The sequence below is a fragment of the Crotalus tigris genome, unplaced genomic scaffold (assembly GCF_016545835.1).
Source record: "Crotalus tigris isolate CLP2741 ecotype Arizona unplaced genomic scaffold, ASM1654583v1 scf7180000017764.6130737, whole genome shotgun sequence".
NCBI lineage: Eukaryota > Metazoa > Chordata > Lepidosauria > Squamata > Viperidae > Crotalus > Crotalus tigris.
Window position 1 is genome coordinate 4725356 of NW_024096618.1, and position 17342 is coordinate 4742697.

General features: G+C 36.3%; 1 protein-coding gene across 2 annotated transcripts in view; it reads right to left on the bottom strand.

The window, feature by feature from the left end:
- Positions 1 to 17342, bottom strand: part of SCUBE1 (signal peptide, CUB domain and EGF like domain containing 1) — a 190852-nt gene that overhangs the window by 45776 nt on the left and 127734 nt on the right. For both annotated transcript variants that reach the window (XM_039341335.1, XM_039341333.1), the window contains one exon: positions 3662 to 3778. In XM_039341335.1, coding sequence (XP_039197269.1) covers positions 3662 to 3778 — 117 coding nt within the window. The remainder of the gene's footprint in view (positions 1 to 3661; positions 3779 to 17342) is intronic.

Below are 17342 nucleotides of genomic sequence, written 5' to 3' on the forward strand. Positions count from 1 at the left end.
TCCTCACAGGAATATAGAGAAAGCCAAACCGCAGACCCCTTGAATTCCTGTTTCATAATGATCAGCTAAAGGCCTAGGTATCTCTTTTCTCAACCATCTCCAGCAACTAACATATGGCATAGATTACCAGAAGTGGCACAGAACTGCCAACGTTTATAGCCACCAACAAAACCTAACTAGTATCAAATTTTGTTGGCCACAAATTCCATAGTTTATAAAGAAATGTCCAGGGAAATATTTATGTATGATCCAATTTTTTCAGCAGACAGTTTTACTACATTAATCCAAAAAAAAGAAAAAAGAAATCTTTTATCCACTTTCTTTATGCAATGGACAATTTTAAGATAAAAACTGTATTGTTACGGCATCTTCCTACACACATATTTTTCACCCATCTTTGACATCTCTTCTCTAGCTCAATTTTAATATTTTTTTTAGATGCTGACATTACAACAATAGCTGGAGCCCAGAAAAATCAGTGGACCTTCAATTGTATTTGACCAGACGCTTTAGACCAGGGGTAGGCAACCTTGGCTCTTTTATGACTCATGGACTTCAACTCCCAGAATTCCTGAGCCAACTGCCGGCTCAGGAATTCTGGGAGTTGAAGTCTACGAGTCATAAAAGAGCCAAGGTTGCCTACCCCTGCTTTAGACATTTCAGATCCCAAATGTACCATGAGCATTACTAGATAATCACTACAGATAGTCCTCAACTTATAACAGTTCATTTAGTGACTGAAGTTACAGCACTGAAAAAGTGATTTAGGATTATTTTTCATATTTATGATCACTGCAGCAACCCCACAGTCACGTGATCAAAATTCGGATGCCTGGCACTTGACTTATATTTATGACACTTGCAGTGTCCCGGGATCATGTGATCACCTTTGGTAACCTTCTGACAAACAAGGTCAATGACGAAGTCAGATTCACTTAACAACCATAGTGATTCACTTAACAACTGTGGCAAGGAAGGTCATAAAATGGGGCCAAATTCACTTAAAAAATGTTTCGCTTAGCAATAGAAATTTTGCGCTCAATTGTGGTCGTATGTTGAGGACTACCTGCATAACGTTTTCATGGAATAGGTAAAATTAAGACTTGTTGGGAACTATTTTTTTACACATATTTAAATTTCATGTAGCAAAATGATACATTTAGAAAGCTTTATCATTCAGAGATCATTCACAGACTTTATAATTTACATAATCTTAAACAGTAAAAAAAATCCAAACGTAGTTGTTTGTTCATGAAGAAAAATTATTTTGAACCTACTATTGATTCAAATAAATGAGGTAGAAATATTTAAAATAGAATCAGAACCTTGCCTCTTTAACTAAGATAAGGTTTTTACAAATAGTGAATTTAATTCTCAATGGATCCCTGCCTTCTTATTAACAAAACCATAATATTGCATTTCCAAACAAGTCTGGTTCTAAATTCACCAACAACGGGGATGTTCAAAGCATCTTCCAAAGGGCATTACTAATAGCGCAGTGGCAAGTCACCCTGTACTTCTAACATGCTAAGTATGTGCAACAATGAATTGAATTGAAGCAACTTCCAAAAAAGGCTATATTAATTATTGATGAAATATGACTTCTGAATGTATGTTCAATGTTGAGTTATAATATTAGTTAGATTACCCGCTACCGCGGCTAGATCACTTTGGCTTGAGGCATAGGAATTGTACATTAACACTTCTGGTGAAGACTAGAATAAATTTTTAAATAAAAGATTATACAGTTGGTCTAGGACTATAATTATTATAGGAGAAAAAAAAACCTTTGGCCAAAGGATGCTGTAGTTGCTGCTGAATTGTACGTATATAGATCTTCTCGTTGTTCATACAACATTGCAAGTCAGTAAAGTTGGTTAAAAGTTCAATTTTAGGCATACGTATCCAGGAAAAGGCCCCACCACATAGCTTTGTTTCTGTCACATTATCCCGTAGTTCCCAAAAGTGGCTCTCTATTTTTCAGAGATGAATGAGAAGCAAATTTTAAGGGGAAATTATTCTTAGAACTTCTTTTGAGCAATAGCAATAGCACTTAGACTTATAAACCTCTCCATAGTGCTTTACAGCACTCTCTGGGTGCTTTACAACATCAGCATATTGCCCCCAACAGTCTGGGTCCTCATTTTACCAACTTCAGAAGGATGGAAGGCTGAGTCAACTCCAGGCTGTGGGCAGAGTTTGCCTGCAATGCTGCATTCTAACCACTGCGCCACCATGGCTGTCATCTGTCTCAAAGATCCAAGATGAAGACTTATATTGAAATAAAAATATGGAATATTCTATTCATCTGAAGGCCTGCTCTTCAACAAATTATCACCCAGCCTCAATAATGTATTTTGAGTTATATTCATGTACATATATATTCAGATTGGATTATAAAGAGTCCTTCAAGAAAAGTGCATTTTCCTGATGAACTGGCTGGAAGGGCCTACAGGTCAATGGAAGAGCACATTCTCAGACCACGGACACTCCCATGTTCAGCCTTGGCATTTCTTGCCAATAGGATTTTAGGGAGCACGACTGGGAAAAGCCTATATCTGGAAAACTCACATTAGTCAGACAGACAATATATGCAGAGCTGTGTGTTTCAGACAGTATAAAAACTGATAATAAATGAATAAACAAATAAGCAAATAATTGACGAACAACTGCTTATCAAGAAACATAAATGCACAATTTATAACTTCTTCTACTATAGTGAGCATCTAGAAATTAGGTCCATTTATTTATTACTCTGACTAGTACCTATGGTCTTCTGGCAGTCTGTATTTTGGTACATTGATTATAACAATATCCACAATGAAATCACTAAAACTGGTGAAAAATGAAAGGGAATATAACTTAAATTATCTTATTATATCAGTTAATCATTGTTTATAATGATTAATTACAGTAACTATAACAGTGATATTAAATCATATTAAATCCACACACATATAACTATGGCATCATTTCATTCTGCAAATATTCAATGAAACATTCCTATTTAAATCTCCTGAATGGAAGTAGTTTTTAAAATAGAATGAATACAAACTTTTGCAACATGAAATGTCATATTTCCCTCTTTTTCTTAGTTTGTTATATATCATATATTGACTAAAGCATGGGAAATATCCAAAGCAGACGTCCCCAACCTTTTGGGCACCAGGGACCGGTTCCGTGGAGAGAGGTTTTTCTGTGGAAAAGGGGGGGGGGTTGTGTGCTGCCTGCATCCCGCAGATGGGGCTTTGTTTGTTTGTGCGGACTGATTGCTGGCATGCTACGGCTCGGTACTGGTTCATGGACCGGGAGTTGGGGACTCCTGATCTAAAGGATGGTAGAAAAATGTTTCCATCCACGCTGAAATAAGCTTAGATAGTGGGTTGGATCCAGATTTAGCTATCAATTTAGCAGCTTAATTGAAACCAATAAGACTTCTTTTAGTGCACTCTCAATCTAATAAAGTCTGGTTCTAGCCCTCCATAGATCATTTAAAATGTAATTGTAACGCTATGAAAAGCTGTGTATAACACAATCAGATTTTTTCTAATACAGTTAAGAGTATAAAACTCCATGAGTTGATTATAATTATGTGCATTTGAACTCTGGTACTGAAGCTGATAAAGAGAAGTGATGCATTGCAAAGCAAACAGAAGCTGACCTTTGCATGTTTTCCCATCCGGCTGCAAGGTAAATCCAACTGGGCAACTGCAGCGTACTCCTGTGGCTGTGTCCTTGCAAGTCCGGTCACAGCCTCCATTATTAACAGCACATGTTTCTGAGAAATAAAGAGACAGGGGAAAAAAGAGAAGAGAGAGGGAGAAAAATAAAAATACATTGCAATCCCCTTTGTGATCTGCATATCATAACACAAGGGTCTTCAAACTTGGCAACTTTAAGACTTATGACTTCAACTCCCATAATTCCTCAGGGCTGGCTGAGGAATTATGGGAGTTGAAGTCCACAAGTCTTAAAGTTGTCAAGTTTGAAGACCCCTGTCATAACATATAAAAATCTATTCTTAAGCATACACTGTTATATTCCTGCCTGAGGCCAGCCAAATTAGAGAGAATATTCTAGGATCAATTTCTGTTGGAGAGACCTCTAGCTAGATAAACAATGTACCTCAGATATTTATTACAGAGGTTTTAAACTTTCTTAAGCTTCAGTCCCAAAGCATATTAAATCCAAATCTGAACTGATTTCCAATCTGAGTTGGAAATAAATTGCACAAAATGCAGTGTGGCTGATTCTAAAAGGATTTTGCCTAACTAGGGAGCCCCACGTTAATTAATGGATTTTTTTTTCAAGTGTACCCATTCAGGACTAATGAAAGGCAACTTATTATCAACCATTTTTATATAAAATGTCTTTAATGAATATAATGATTGTAAAGATGTATTTTGGAAGAATAACATTTCAAAAAACAAATGCTTTCCATGTTGTTAAATCCCTGTGATTTCGGTTGCACTCCCTTCCAAGTAATGTCTTTGATGTCCTGTACTTCATAACTTTGATCAGTGACAGCTTTTTAATATTCATTTTGGAGGAAATGCTGCTCTTGATGAACTGCTGAATTTGCAAAATAAAGGAGCTCAGAAAAGAAACCTAGTGCTGGACTCCAATTGAGATTTTAAATCTTTTCCCTCATGGAAAGAGTTAATAGAAGATGAACTACATACATCATTTTGACAGGAATCTACAAGTCCAATGGGTTCTTACTGAAGTACAAGAAAAAGGCATCTGGGTTTTGTCCACTTAAAGCTTTTGGCAAATTGAAAGGAGTTTTGGAGTGGGTGGGGAGGGCATGATTGAGGTCACTGAACCCATTCCAAGCTGTGTCATTGAAATTTCCCAGGGTTTGTTGAATGTCAAATGGTAGATAGGCAAACACCGGGGAAGAGGAGGCTGAAACACTTTTTTGTAACTTTTACAATAATGGGAAATGGTTATTAGGTACCACTTCAGCAGGAGGAGGAAGAGCATGCAAGTTTGTTACAAACAAAACCACAGTTTTTGTGAGCTAAATCATAAAAACCAGGAAACCACATTACCTTTATCTTTGCAGGCAAGAGAAGTAACTATATTAATTTGACCATGTTTTTCTGCCATAGTTACTTCATGGTCTGGAGTGCTATAGTATGGCCCTAATACAATATGTTTTCTTTATCTGAATTCACATTTCTGCCACAGCGCTATATGTTGTGTATTGTTGTCAGAGCAGAGAAAGCCGCACTTTACACCCATGTGGTGTAAACAAACTTTCAGTCTCTAAGTAGATGCAGTTTATTACCTTCTTCCTATTGAGTTATATTAACTGCTATGTTTAGGCCATCTCATTGTAGAATTTGCCTTGGTTCCAGTGACAGAGTTATGACTAAATTATACATTAAGCTGAATGTCATCGAAGTCAATTAAGTAATTTCTTTTAAGGAAAAGCAGCTTCAGAATAGTCGATTTGGAAGAGAAAATGAAGAGTACGGGAAGAAATATTTCCTACATACCCTGCTTTTTTGTTGAAGACCCTGCCCCCCTGAAATTTCGGACCACTGTTTATCCTTGTTCATTTTATATTTTTTAATGTCCTGAAAGATTATTTTACTATTACATAAAGATCTTCCCTCATTTTATCCCTACAGCAACTACCCTTTATATTATAGCAGTCCGGAAGAGAAGGACTAGTCCAAAGTCATCCAACGAGTGTGGATGGCTGAAGATGAACTTGAACATAAGCCACCAGCTTAAATCATAGGCTCTGTTGACCTTTGATTATGCCATACAAAATCTCCATTTTGGTATCTATCGAGAAACACCCGAAGCGATCCAAGGATCAATACGAGAAAGATTGTAATATGGTGATGGTGGCACCAGCATTGGCAATGTGTGGGGCTGCCTGTTACTAACAAACTTTTCCTTATTGCAGCTTTTCCTCAATGCTACTAAGGATTGAGAAAGAGGTGAAGGTGAATGAGGAGGAGGAGGAGGAGGAGAATTTAAGAATGGCGACAGCATTGGCAGAGCACAGTGGCCACCTGCTATGGACGAACATTTCCTTGAAGTAGTTTTTTTCTTCATGTGGCTGCTAAGGTAGAAGAAAGAGAACAAAAAGAGGAGGAGAAGAATAAAGTGAAAGAGAAAGAGGAGAAGAAGGAGATGGAGAATTCAAGAACGGCGGTGGCAGCACTGCATTGTGGGTGCCCCTGCTGCTCCTTCTCCTTCCATGGCATTAAGGAGTGGGAAAAAGAGGAGAAGGTGGGGAAGGAGGAGGAGGAGGAGGAGAAAGAAGAGAAGGTGAAGGTGGGGGAAAAGGAGGAGGAAGGGAATAAAGAGAAGGAGAAGCAGCTGCTATTTTCCTTTCCCCATATTGATTCACCACCCCAACTTGGTGATGCTGCCCAAAGTCAGCTCAAAGGCAAAGTAAGTGCAAAGCTCTTAGGATGTTTGGGCTTTGCTCCAATCACCCACTGCTGACTCTCATCCCATCCCCCACCTGGTTTCCTACCCTGACTCTGGTCACTTCACCATGGGGAAATACTTTGTGCACTGGGTGGCTTTTAACTTTCAAGGGGGACAGGTAGGTTGCTGCATTGGAGAGTTCAAGCCCTTGGAGGCCTCCTTACTCATGAGGTGGGCTCCTTACTTACTTACTCCACCACCACTACCACTTAAGCTCCGGCGAGACATGAATGGCAAGAGAAAGAGTGGAGGAGAAGGAAGAGTTCAGAAAGAATAAAGTTAAGAGGAAGCCGTGAAGTATAAACTGTTTTACTTCAATAATAGCTATAAGAGGGGTTGAGGTAGTACCTTTTCGGCATTAAGCTCAAGAGGTTAAAACTCTCCATAAATCCAATCTTCATTTAAAAACTAATTTTTAATTGAATTTTTAAATTAATTTTAAATACATTTTAATTTTTTTTAAATTAAAAGAAATCTAGGTCTTGGAATTTTTATAATTTTTAAAATGAGAAAAAAGGAATAAAAATATTTTATTTTTTTAATGATTAATTACACCTTGATTTTTTAAAATAATATTTTCAACATTTCTAAAATTTTCAGGAAACGTGGAACCTAAAGACTAATAAATTATATTAAGTTACAAAGTATTAAAATTCTGCTAAAAGAAGAGATCCTGTTACTGAATTTACAATTCTTACAATTTTTATAAGTCTACAATTTTCCCTATATCCTGTCATAATAATTGCAAGCTGAGAAAGGCCCTAAAAAAATGAAACCATGCATTAAACCTTTTTAAAAAAAATAAAAATAAGAAGGGTCATTGTATTGAAATTACTGGGACTATTTACAACAGCAATTACAGCAATATAGTCATGAAAAAACACAATTATCAAAAAAAGTGTAATACTGTTGTGATTTGTAAAATATGTGCCATGTTTATATTCTTACCCTCGAGGACCCAAATTGTATCTGTACCAAATGTAAACTAACTGAAAATCTTGAAGAAAAATGAAGGGTCCAGAGGAAAACGCAAAGGGTCTAGAGCAGGGGTCTTCAAACCTGGTCCTTTTATGACTTGTGGACTTCAACTCCCAGAATTCCTCAGCCAGGCATACTAGCTGATGGTGACAATTCCTGGCTGAGGAATTTTGGGAGTTGGTCCACAAGTCATAAAAGGGCCAAGTTTGAAGACCCCTGGTCTAGAGAAAAGTCTAGCCACTGAGACTCAAGCACCAAAATGAGAAACTCAACTAAAGAAAGAAGACTACAATCAAACTGAACACAATAAGGAACATTAACTAACAGAGAAAATGAATTTTATAGATAGACAGATGGTGACATGTTAGTCATAGAAGGAAAAAAAAAATCCAACCCAATCCAGTTCAGTCCAGCCTCACTGGAGCTAAACAATCAATTTTATAACCTTTCCTTGGAAGAAAACATGCAGACACCTGGAGAAGGGACATCATCAAGATGTACCAATGATAGGAAAAAGGTAGATAGAGACTTCCTCAAGAAAAAATGGCATGTATTGGTGATAGGAGACCTACTACTCAGGGGAATTGAATTAGTAATTTTCAAACTGGACTATCTTTCTAGGGAGATTTGCTGTCTCCCAGGAGCAAAGATCGAAGATGTGACTGAGAGGCTTACTAAAATAATTAAGTCCATAGATTATTAACCCTTTCTCCTCTTTCATGTGGGGACGAATGATATGACAAAGAACTTGAAAACAATATAAAGAGACCATGAGCAGATAGCCATGAAAGCCAAAGAGATGGTGGCATAGGTGGTGGTCTTTTTCTCTATATTCTCAATGAAAATTCTAATGAGAGAACACAGAATTTTTGAAGTAAACCACTGACTTAGTGGATGGTGCCATTGAGACAACTTTGGATTTTGAGGCCACAGTTTACAATAGCTGCATGGGGGTTTCTGATAGGATATGAGCTACACTTCACAAGAACCAGGAAGAACATTTTTTGAAATCAATTGGCTCACCTTATCCTAAAACTGGAAAGGGAGGGAGATTAATTTTTAGGAGCTAATTCCAAGCATAAATCTTAGGGCAATCAACCAAGTAATAAGAAAGACGAGGAACTCAGATACAAAACAGGAGATGTAGGATGCAAATGCAGTTCAGTCAAAAAGGACTCCGATGCCTATACACCAGTGGTTCTCAACCTTTTTTTTTTAATTGAAAATTTTTAAATATTTTTACAAAAAGCAAAAAAACAAAAAAACAACCCTAACCCACCCACCCCAACCCTCCCTCTCCATCCCCCCCCGACCTTCCCAGAGCTGATTATAGGCTTAATTAAAATTTTTAAGAATCTTAAAAAAATTGAAAAAGTATAAATCATAAATATATCTAAATACCTTACATAAACAACTTATAAAGTAATTAACAATAAAATATATGTAAGAAAAAAGCATAAATATTAAAAAGAAAAAGTACTTAAAAAAAGAGATAATAAAAAAAAGAAAAGAGAAAGAAGAAAAGAGATATAAAAAAGTACAATCTATAAAATATTAAAATTTTTATACAAGTTATTAAAAAGCTAAATGATATTTTTATATCCAATTTATATTGTATAAAATTTATCCATTTTTCCCATACCGCAAAGAATTTCTCTTGCGATTGCTCCTTTAAGAAAGCCGAAATCTTTGCCATTTCCGCCAAATAAGAAACTTTAAAAAAACCACTCTTGCAAGGTAGGCAAAGATTCCTTCTTCCAGTATTGCCCTACTAACAGCCTAGCGGCCGTAATCAAATTTAACATCAATATAACTTCCTTAGCGTCACAATCAGTAACAATACCTAACAAAAACAATTGTGGGGTAAATTTTACCCTCTTTCTAAAAATTCTTTGAATATTCCACCATATCTTAATCCAAAAGACTTTTATATTTTTACACGACCACCAAATATGATAATAAGTAGCATCCAAACAACCACATCTCCAACATTTAGGCTGTAGGTCAGGATACATAAGAGACATTTTTTGTGGATCAAGGTGCCATCTATAAAACATTTTGTAAAAATTCTCCCTTAAGTTCTGGGCTTGTGTAAATTTAACATTCCTCACCCAGATAGTTTCCCAGGTATCCAGTAGAACTGGTTCACCAAAATTTTGTGCCCATTTAATCATACAATCTTTGATTAGTTCTGATTCTGAATCCATTTCTACTAGAACCCCATAAATTCTCTTAATATGGGTTCGCCTTTGATCTTTTACTTGTTTAAAAAGATTTTCATCTTCTCTAAGCAAGCCCGTATTACGATCCATCTTCCATCTATCCACTATTTGTCTATACTGAAACCATGAATAGGTAATATTTTCATGTACTAAATCTTCCAATGATTTTAACTGCCAATTTTGACCATCCCATCTAAGTAGTTGTGTATAAGAAGGTTCTCAACCTTTTTAATGCTGCGACCCCCAATCAGTCATAAGTCGAGGACTACTCAACCAGTCGTAAGTCGAGGACTACTCAACTGGTGCAGCACCGTTTGCCGAATGGGACTTTTGGCGGGCTCAGCAGGGCAGAGACAGCCTGGACAATTCCTATTGGCTTTTGAAAGCTAATAGAATTAGACTCTATTCAAGAGAGTCTATTCTATTGGCTTTCAAAAGCCAACAGAATAAAAGGGAGTAGCACTGCTAAGGAAAAGGGGGAAAAAATGGCGGACTACGTTGTTTGGCGACCCCCGTGAAATGGTCATTCGACCCCAAATGGGGTCCCGATCCACAGGTTGAGAACCACTGCTATACACTAATGCTCAAAGTATGAGGAACAACTTTGAAGTCCTAGTACATGGGGGCAAGTATGACATTGTTGCTATTAGGGAAATTTGGTAAGATGAAACTCCTGGAATGTCTGGAATGTACAATTAGAAGGATTTAAATTGTTCAAAAGAAACAGACCTAATAAAAGAAAAAGTGGGGTTGCATCATATATAAGAATAACCACACTTCTACAAAAATGCAAAAAATTAAGGATGAAAACCTTGAATGCATTTTAGATTAATATAAAAGGAAAAAGGAATGACCTTGCCATAGGTGTATATCATAGATCATCCAACTAAACAGAGGAAGTAGACAAACATTTTGCTAATGAGATAGTTAAGGTGTGCAGGAAGCAGGCCATAATAGCAATGGGGGACTTTAACTACCATAATATGAATTGGGAAACAAATTCTGCATCAAGTGGGAGATCAAGCAAGTACCTGATTAGCACACATTTTTCTCACTCAAAAGGTAGAGGAGGGAGGTAGAGAGTCAGCTATACTGGACTTAATCCTTACTAACACAGATGAAATGATAGAAGGGATTGAAGTTGCAGGAACGTTTAGGGAAGAATGACCATGTCATACTGGAATTCAACATAATGCAGACACAAGCAATAGAACAAAGTCAAACTAGTGTCTTAGAATTTAAAGAGATGATTTCAACAAACAAACCTAGAGAGTGTTTGTGAAGGGTTCCACAGATGAAAATCTGAAAGGGGAAAACAACTCAAGAATCTTGGGAAACTCTGAAAAATGAAATTATAAAAGCCCAGTCTAGCACAATACCATTAAGAAAGAGAAATAAGACAGCCCAGATAAAACCAGCATGGTTGTACAAGGAACTCTCTGATAAACTGAAAGACAAAAAGGACAAATATAAAAATGGAAAAGGGATCATGTAAAGAAGAATACTAGCAAATAGCTGAAATCTGCAAAGCTAAGGCTCAGAATGAACTCAGACTTACAAAATATGTCAAAAATAGTAATAAAAAGTTTCAATATGTAGAAAAGAAGAAAAAAGTCAAGGAAATAATTGGTCTACTAAGGGAAAAGATGGTAAGGAGGAATGGGCAGCAAGGAGAAAATGGAACTGCTTAATTCATTCTTTGCGACTGTCTTTACACACACAAAAAAAATCCAATCTAACAAAAATAGTACTGTAAAAGATAGATTAGGAATAGAAGACAAAATAGGGAAGAAAATGGTGAGACATCTATCCACAAATAGAAAAGAATACAGAATATAGAATAACAGAGGTGGAAGGTCTTCTGAATCAATCCCTTGCTCAAGCAGAACCTTTTGGCAAAATAGGTTGAAGTTTGTTTAAGCTGAGCTCAGTTCCTGGAGATTTACATGGACACATCTAGGTATAGTATGGAAGTGGTTTGTCATTGCTTTCTTTTGGTTGGGACTCTCTCTCTTAGATTTCTCAATCTAACAGTGTTAGAATTCTCTGGAGGTATTGTCTAGCTCAGTGGTGGTGAATCTATGGCACAGGTGCCAGAGGCGGCACTCAGAGCCTTCTCTGTGGGCACACGCGCCATCGCCCCAGTCCTAGACCTTCAGCTGGGTTTTATAAAACCTTTTCGCTTTAGGCCTCCTCCGTGTGAAAAAAAAAGGAAGGTTGAATTTCAACCTTTCAATTTCAACTTCTCACGGGGGGGAAAAAAAAGATCTTGCAAAGTTGGGATTGATTGATTGAACTTTTTAGTCCCACCCAGTCTGCCATTACCACCGCAGCCATGCCCACCCAATGGGCCATGCCCACCCAATGGGCCACACCCACCCAATGAGCTATACCCACCCAGCACCCCACGATGCATAAGTGGGTTTTGGGTTGCAGTTTGGGCACTCGGTCTCTAAAAGGTTTGCTATCACTGGTCTAGCTTTTAGATGGCCACCCGGCAAGATTGGTTGGGTTTTTAAATTTCAATTCTGACACTTATTTTCATTACTGTTTGATCAATAACAGCAGACCAAAAGATATCCTATCATCAAAACCTGGCAGTTTTGAGAATTAATTTCAGTGGCAGTCATGAGTGCAATACTATCAATCTCCTAGTTCTAGTACCTTGCTGGATTCTACAAAACGTGGATTGTCAAGCATCCTCAAGTTTAATACATATGTTGATATCATATGTGTTTATATTTGAATGTAACATATTACATTCAATCTTCTTATGTATTCATTTATTAAATTTAGGTACCACACCCCTCACTCTCTATTCTTAAATAGAATTATTTTAATTTAATCCCCACAGAACAATTTCCTTTGAAATCTCAATTTTGAGATTTGCAAAAAAGCATACCAAAATAAAGCATATTTTGAAAATGTGGAAATAACTTTACAGTGTCATAGGAATGGTTAAGGTATGGTTCAGCTGCAGGAATAGCCACAATGGCCTAATTTTAAATTTAGTCCACCAGTTGTAAAAAAAAGAAAAGAAAATTATAAGCAATAATTCATAGAAAAATGTTTCCCATATCAATGCTTCATGCTCTTGCTTTGGCATATAAAATATAATTCCAATGCTTTAAAATTTGGATGTCATTACCAACTGTCATTGGTCAATCTTTATATTATTCTCATTTTAAACAAAATAATAGAATTAGGCTCCGCAGCAAAGCATGTTTTTAGTAAAATGAATATTTTATGACAGGTGTGTCCAACCCACAGACAGCTAGCAATGTGGCTCCATAAGACAATGCAAATATTTAAAAATAAAAGAAATTTGTTATTTACATACATTGACTATATTATATATTTTATCTATGGCCCAAGATCATTCCTCTTCACTCAATGTAGCCAACAGGCTGGACAATCATGCTTTATGGTATTCCAGAACACAAAGCTGGTCAATTTTAACATACCGGTATGCCATATTTTGTAACTTTTGTGGATATTTCTTTTGCAGAGAAGTACAACATTTTCCAGAGATTGATCAAGTGAAAGTAACAACCCACTTGTTTCTATTATATCCTTTCCTGAAAACTTAGTTAATTGTAGTTGGAAGATGTCCCTCTGAACATTTCAAATGACTATGCAATGAAAACCCATAGAAAAAAATAAGTATTTTTGTACAAGTTTTTACCTAACTTGTAATTAAATTTTAAAAATCAATGTGAATTTTTACATTGTTCTTTTTTTCCCCTTTTGGTTGTGTTGTTTATGTTGTAAACTTAACAGTAGGAATGTTATACCTTTAGTTAGCCTATGGCCTTAGTTAGGGCTTTCAAAATTATAAATCCCCATGATATATTCCAGACATGATTTCAATTCTATTTATGACATTACTAATGCACCTGGAACCATGAACAGCAGGTGAAGGAAACCCAAAGCAGAAATGCAAGGGAGCCAGGAAAAAAAACTTAGGACCTGCCACTTCTAGACATTTTCATCCTATTCTAGTTTTCCATTGTGAGAGCACAAGAAAAGATGATGGCTGGAGAATAAGATATTTTTGGAAACAAAAACTAAAACACACTACAGCAGATTTTGTTCCATTTCTAATGAATATTTATTCTTATCACACCTTTGCTAAAGTGTGTAGCTAATTTATCAGCAGCTAAATTTAAAATAAGGTTTTAATTATGCAGTTTTAATTATATTGTGGTAGCATATCTTTAAGCCCATCATCTCCAGCCAACACAGGCTATTTGTTCATATATGTGGCTTCTGCTGAAATAGACAAAAAGACACCCAATGCCACTTAAGAGCTTATTAGAATTTGGGCAGGCAATAATGGCAACAACAAACCAATCTTTTGAGAATGAGGACAGCGCCATATTTTTTTAGCTCTACCAAAAAGTGTAATTAACATTTCTCAAGAAAAATGGTATTATTGTTCTAAATGGTTTAGTACTACTTTGTTGTAAAGTTATGATTTACAGAAAGAAGGATTCTGTAGGTCACAACCTTTGCATATTTCTTGATAAGATCAGATTCTACCTCTGGAGAAATATAGTATATGAAGAATATATACATTTGAAAGAATATTGATGGTTGACTGTTTCGGATACTGATCATTGTATGTATTTCTGACAACAGTAGCATGTTCTGGAAATCTGGTGATTTGTGCTAAAATGTTAATAATGGTATAAATACTATCCCTCCATTCTGGCTAGATTTGGCCATCGTATTTTTTTCTCTAATATGGTTAAAAGGAAACACATTTAAATACAGAGTTCAGTGAACTGCATAGTAATATATTGTAACATTATACATCTATAAAAAAAAGAGTGAAATTTTGCTTTGTTTCGCTTTCCTTCTGTGCATGTTATTAATTTATTTTTCATTCATTGTCTATGCTTTGTACTAAGGAATTACATAAAATAAGTAGTTTTAGTCTTCAATGACTTCTGTAGCGAAGTACAGCTAGACTTTCTAACATCAAGTGCAAGAACAGGACAGAGTTGTTGATGTCACCTGGATGCTTATCTGTGACGTCAAGGTCATCTGAATAGTGCAAATGTGTGTGGAGCCTTCTTGGGACTGTTGAAAGGTCTGTGTTGTAGACTCGAGATAGATGATGTCCTATCCCTCCCTGTCTGTTGAGAGAGGGCTGTTCAATTTTGACCTAGAGGTCCTCTTTGACCCCAGCAGTCCTCTGTCCAAAATGTGGACTTTGCTGTCTTCAAAAGAGTGGCTTTTGTCTTTTAAATGCAGATGGACTGCTGAATCTTGTCCTGACTCGCTAAAAGAATGCAAATGACCAGCTGTGTGCAAGAAATATAAAACCTTCCATTCTACACCATCCAGTCAGAGCTGAAGTAGCTTCCTGGATGAGAAGCGAAACATCTTCAAAAGAAAAAACAAGAAAGTCCAGTTGCCTTGTGAAAAAGCACCTTTGGGACAAGGGATTGTGAAACTGGCTGGGAAACTGTCACAAAATATTGAAAATGAAGATCACATGACCGCAACAACAGCAGCCAGTAGCACTGAGCAGCCACAACTTCCCCAAATTTCATTCCCTCAGGAATCAAGGGTCCCAGATGTTGGACAAATTCTGTAGGATAGTCCATCTGTGGTACATGGGTTCAAAAACTGTTGCCCTCCCTCTCATTCTTGGTTAGTTTTATTTTAATTGAATTTTAATTTATGATCCTTATTTATTGTTTTAATGCTTTATAATGCATTTTACTTTAATGTTTGTAAACTGCCTAGAGTCAATTCTGGTGAGACAGGCAGCATCCAAGTTAAACAAACCAAGAAACAAGTAAATAAATAAATGATGCACTGTTTCACCCAGTTAAAAGTCACGATAATGAGTACAGAGAGTCCTTGACTTACAACAGTTCATTTAATGACTGTTCAAAGTTATAATGGCACTGAAAAAAGTGACTTATGACCATTTTTGACCACTGTAGCATCCCCCATGGTCACTTGATCAAAATCCAGATGCTTGACAATTGACCTATATTTATGACGGTCACAGTGTCCTGGAGTCATGTCACCTTTTACAACCTTCTGACAGGCAAAGTCAAAGACTGACTTAACAACAATGTTACTAAGTTAACAACTGAAGTGATTCAATTAACAACTTTGGCAAGAAAAGTCAGAGCAAAACTGACTTAACAAATGTCTTACTTAGCAACAGAAATTTTGGGCTGAATTGTGGTCGTAAGTCCACAATTTATGTAGATAAGAAATAAAAATTAAGCAACAAATTGACACACCCAGTAATACAAAAGTAGTTTGTCATTTCCTTCCTTGATTTTTCAAGTTCCCAATCTAATCTACAGGCCTGGATTTCCTTCCATCCAAAAATTTTCAGGTCTGATCCTAAATAGCCTGGCTGTATATGGTGCCAAGAAAATATTTTGCAATGGAAACAAAGCAGGAAATTTTAAATACTCTTCTGTTGGTCACAGAAAAAAACCCAAAATTTTATGTTTTTATTATTTGTTTAAGAAAATTGATATGACCATCCAATTCTCTCTCGGTAATTCTAGGAGGCTTAGACGGATTTGTATATCATCTGGAGCCCCTTGTGAGGGAGATATGCAGTTTTAAAATGATAGATAGATAGATAGATAGATAGATAGATAGATAGATAGATAGATAGATAGATAGACAGACAGATAGACAGACAGATAAGAGAGAGAGAGATGTAAGTAGATAGATAGCTAGATAGACAGAGAGACAGACAGATAATAGGTAGATAGATAGATAGATAGATAGATAGATAGATAGATAATAGAGAGATGTAAGTAGATAGATAGATGTAAGTAGATAGAGAGAGCTAATAGATAATATAGATAGATAATAGAGATGTAAATAGAGAGAGAACTAATAGATAATACATAGATAGATATAGATATAGATAGATAGATGATAGATAGATAGATAATAGAGAGAGAGATGTAAGTAGAGAGAGATGTAAGTAGACAGATAGATGTAAGTAGATAGATAGAGCTAATAGATAAGATAGATAGATAAGATGAGCCGAGGTGGCGCAGCAGTTAGAGTGCAGTACTGCAGGCCACTTTAGCTGACTGTGTTCAGCAGGTCAGTGGTTCAAGTCTCACCGGCTCAAGGTTGACTCAGCCTTCCATCCTTCTGAGGTAGGTAAAATGAGGACCCAGATTGTGGGGGGCAATGTAAATATATATATACATTGCTTACTGGTGTACACCGCTTAGAGAGTGCTTGCACTTAAAGCGGTATATAAGTCTCATAAATAAATAAATAAATAAGAGAGAGAGAAATGTAAGTAGGTAGATAGATAGATAGATAGATAGATAGATAGATAGATAGATAGATAGATAGATAGATAGTCTTTATATAACCCGTTGAAGAAAGGTTTGGAGGAAGAAAGAGAAAAAAAATCACCAACTCCGAGAAATCTCTCTCTCTCTCTCTCTCTGTAAAAAAAGTAAGTTGCTGCATATGACAGGGGAACCTAGATCATGATACTGGTTGCTATCTTGATTTTCAGCTATTGGATCACATATAATGAAGGTAACGTGTCAGTTTTGTAGAATCTCAATTATATTATTTTTGAATGATGGACCATGTTTATACAACTATCTACAATTTGTTTTCTCTATTTGCCTTGGAACTGCAACTCTCATTATTCCCATTATTATTAGA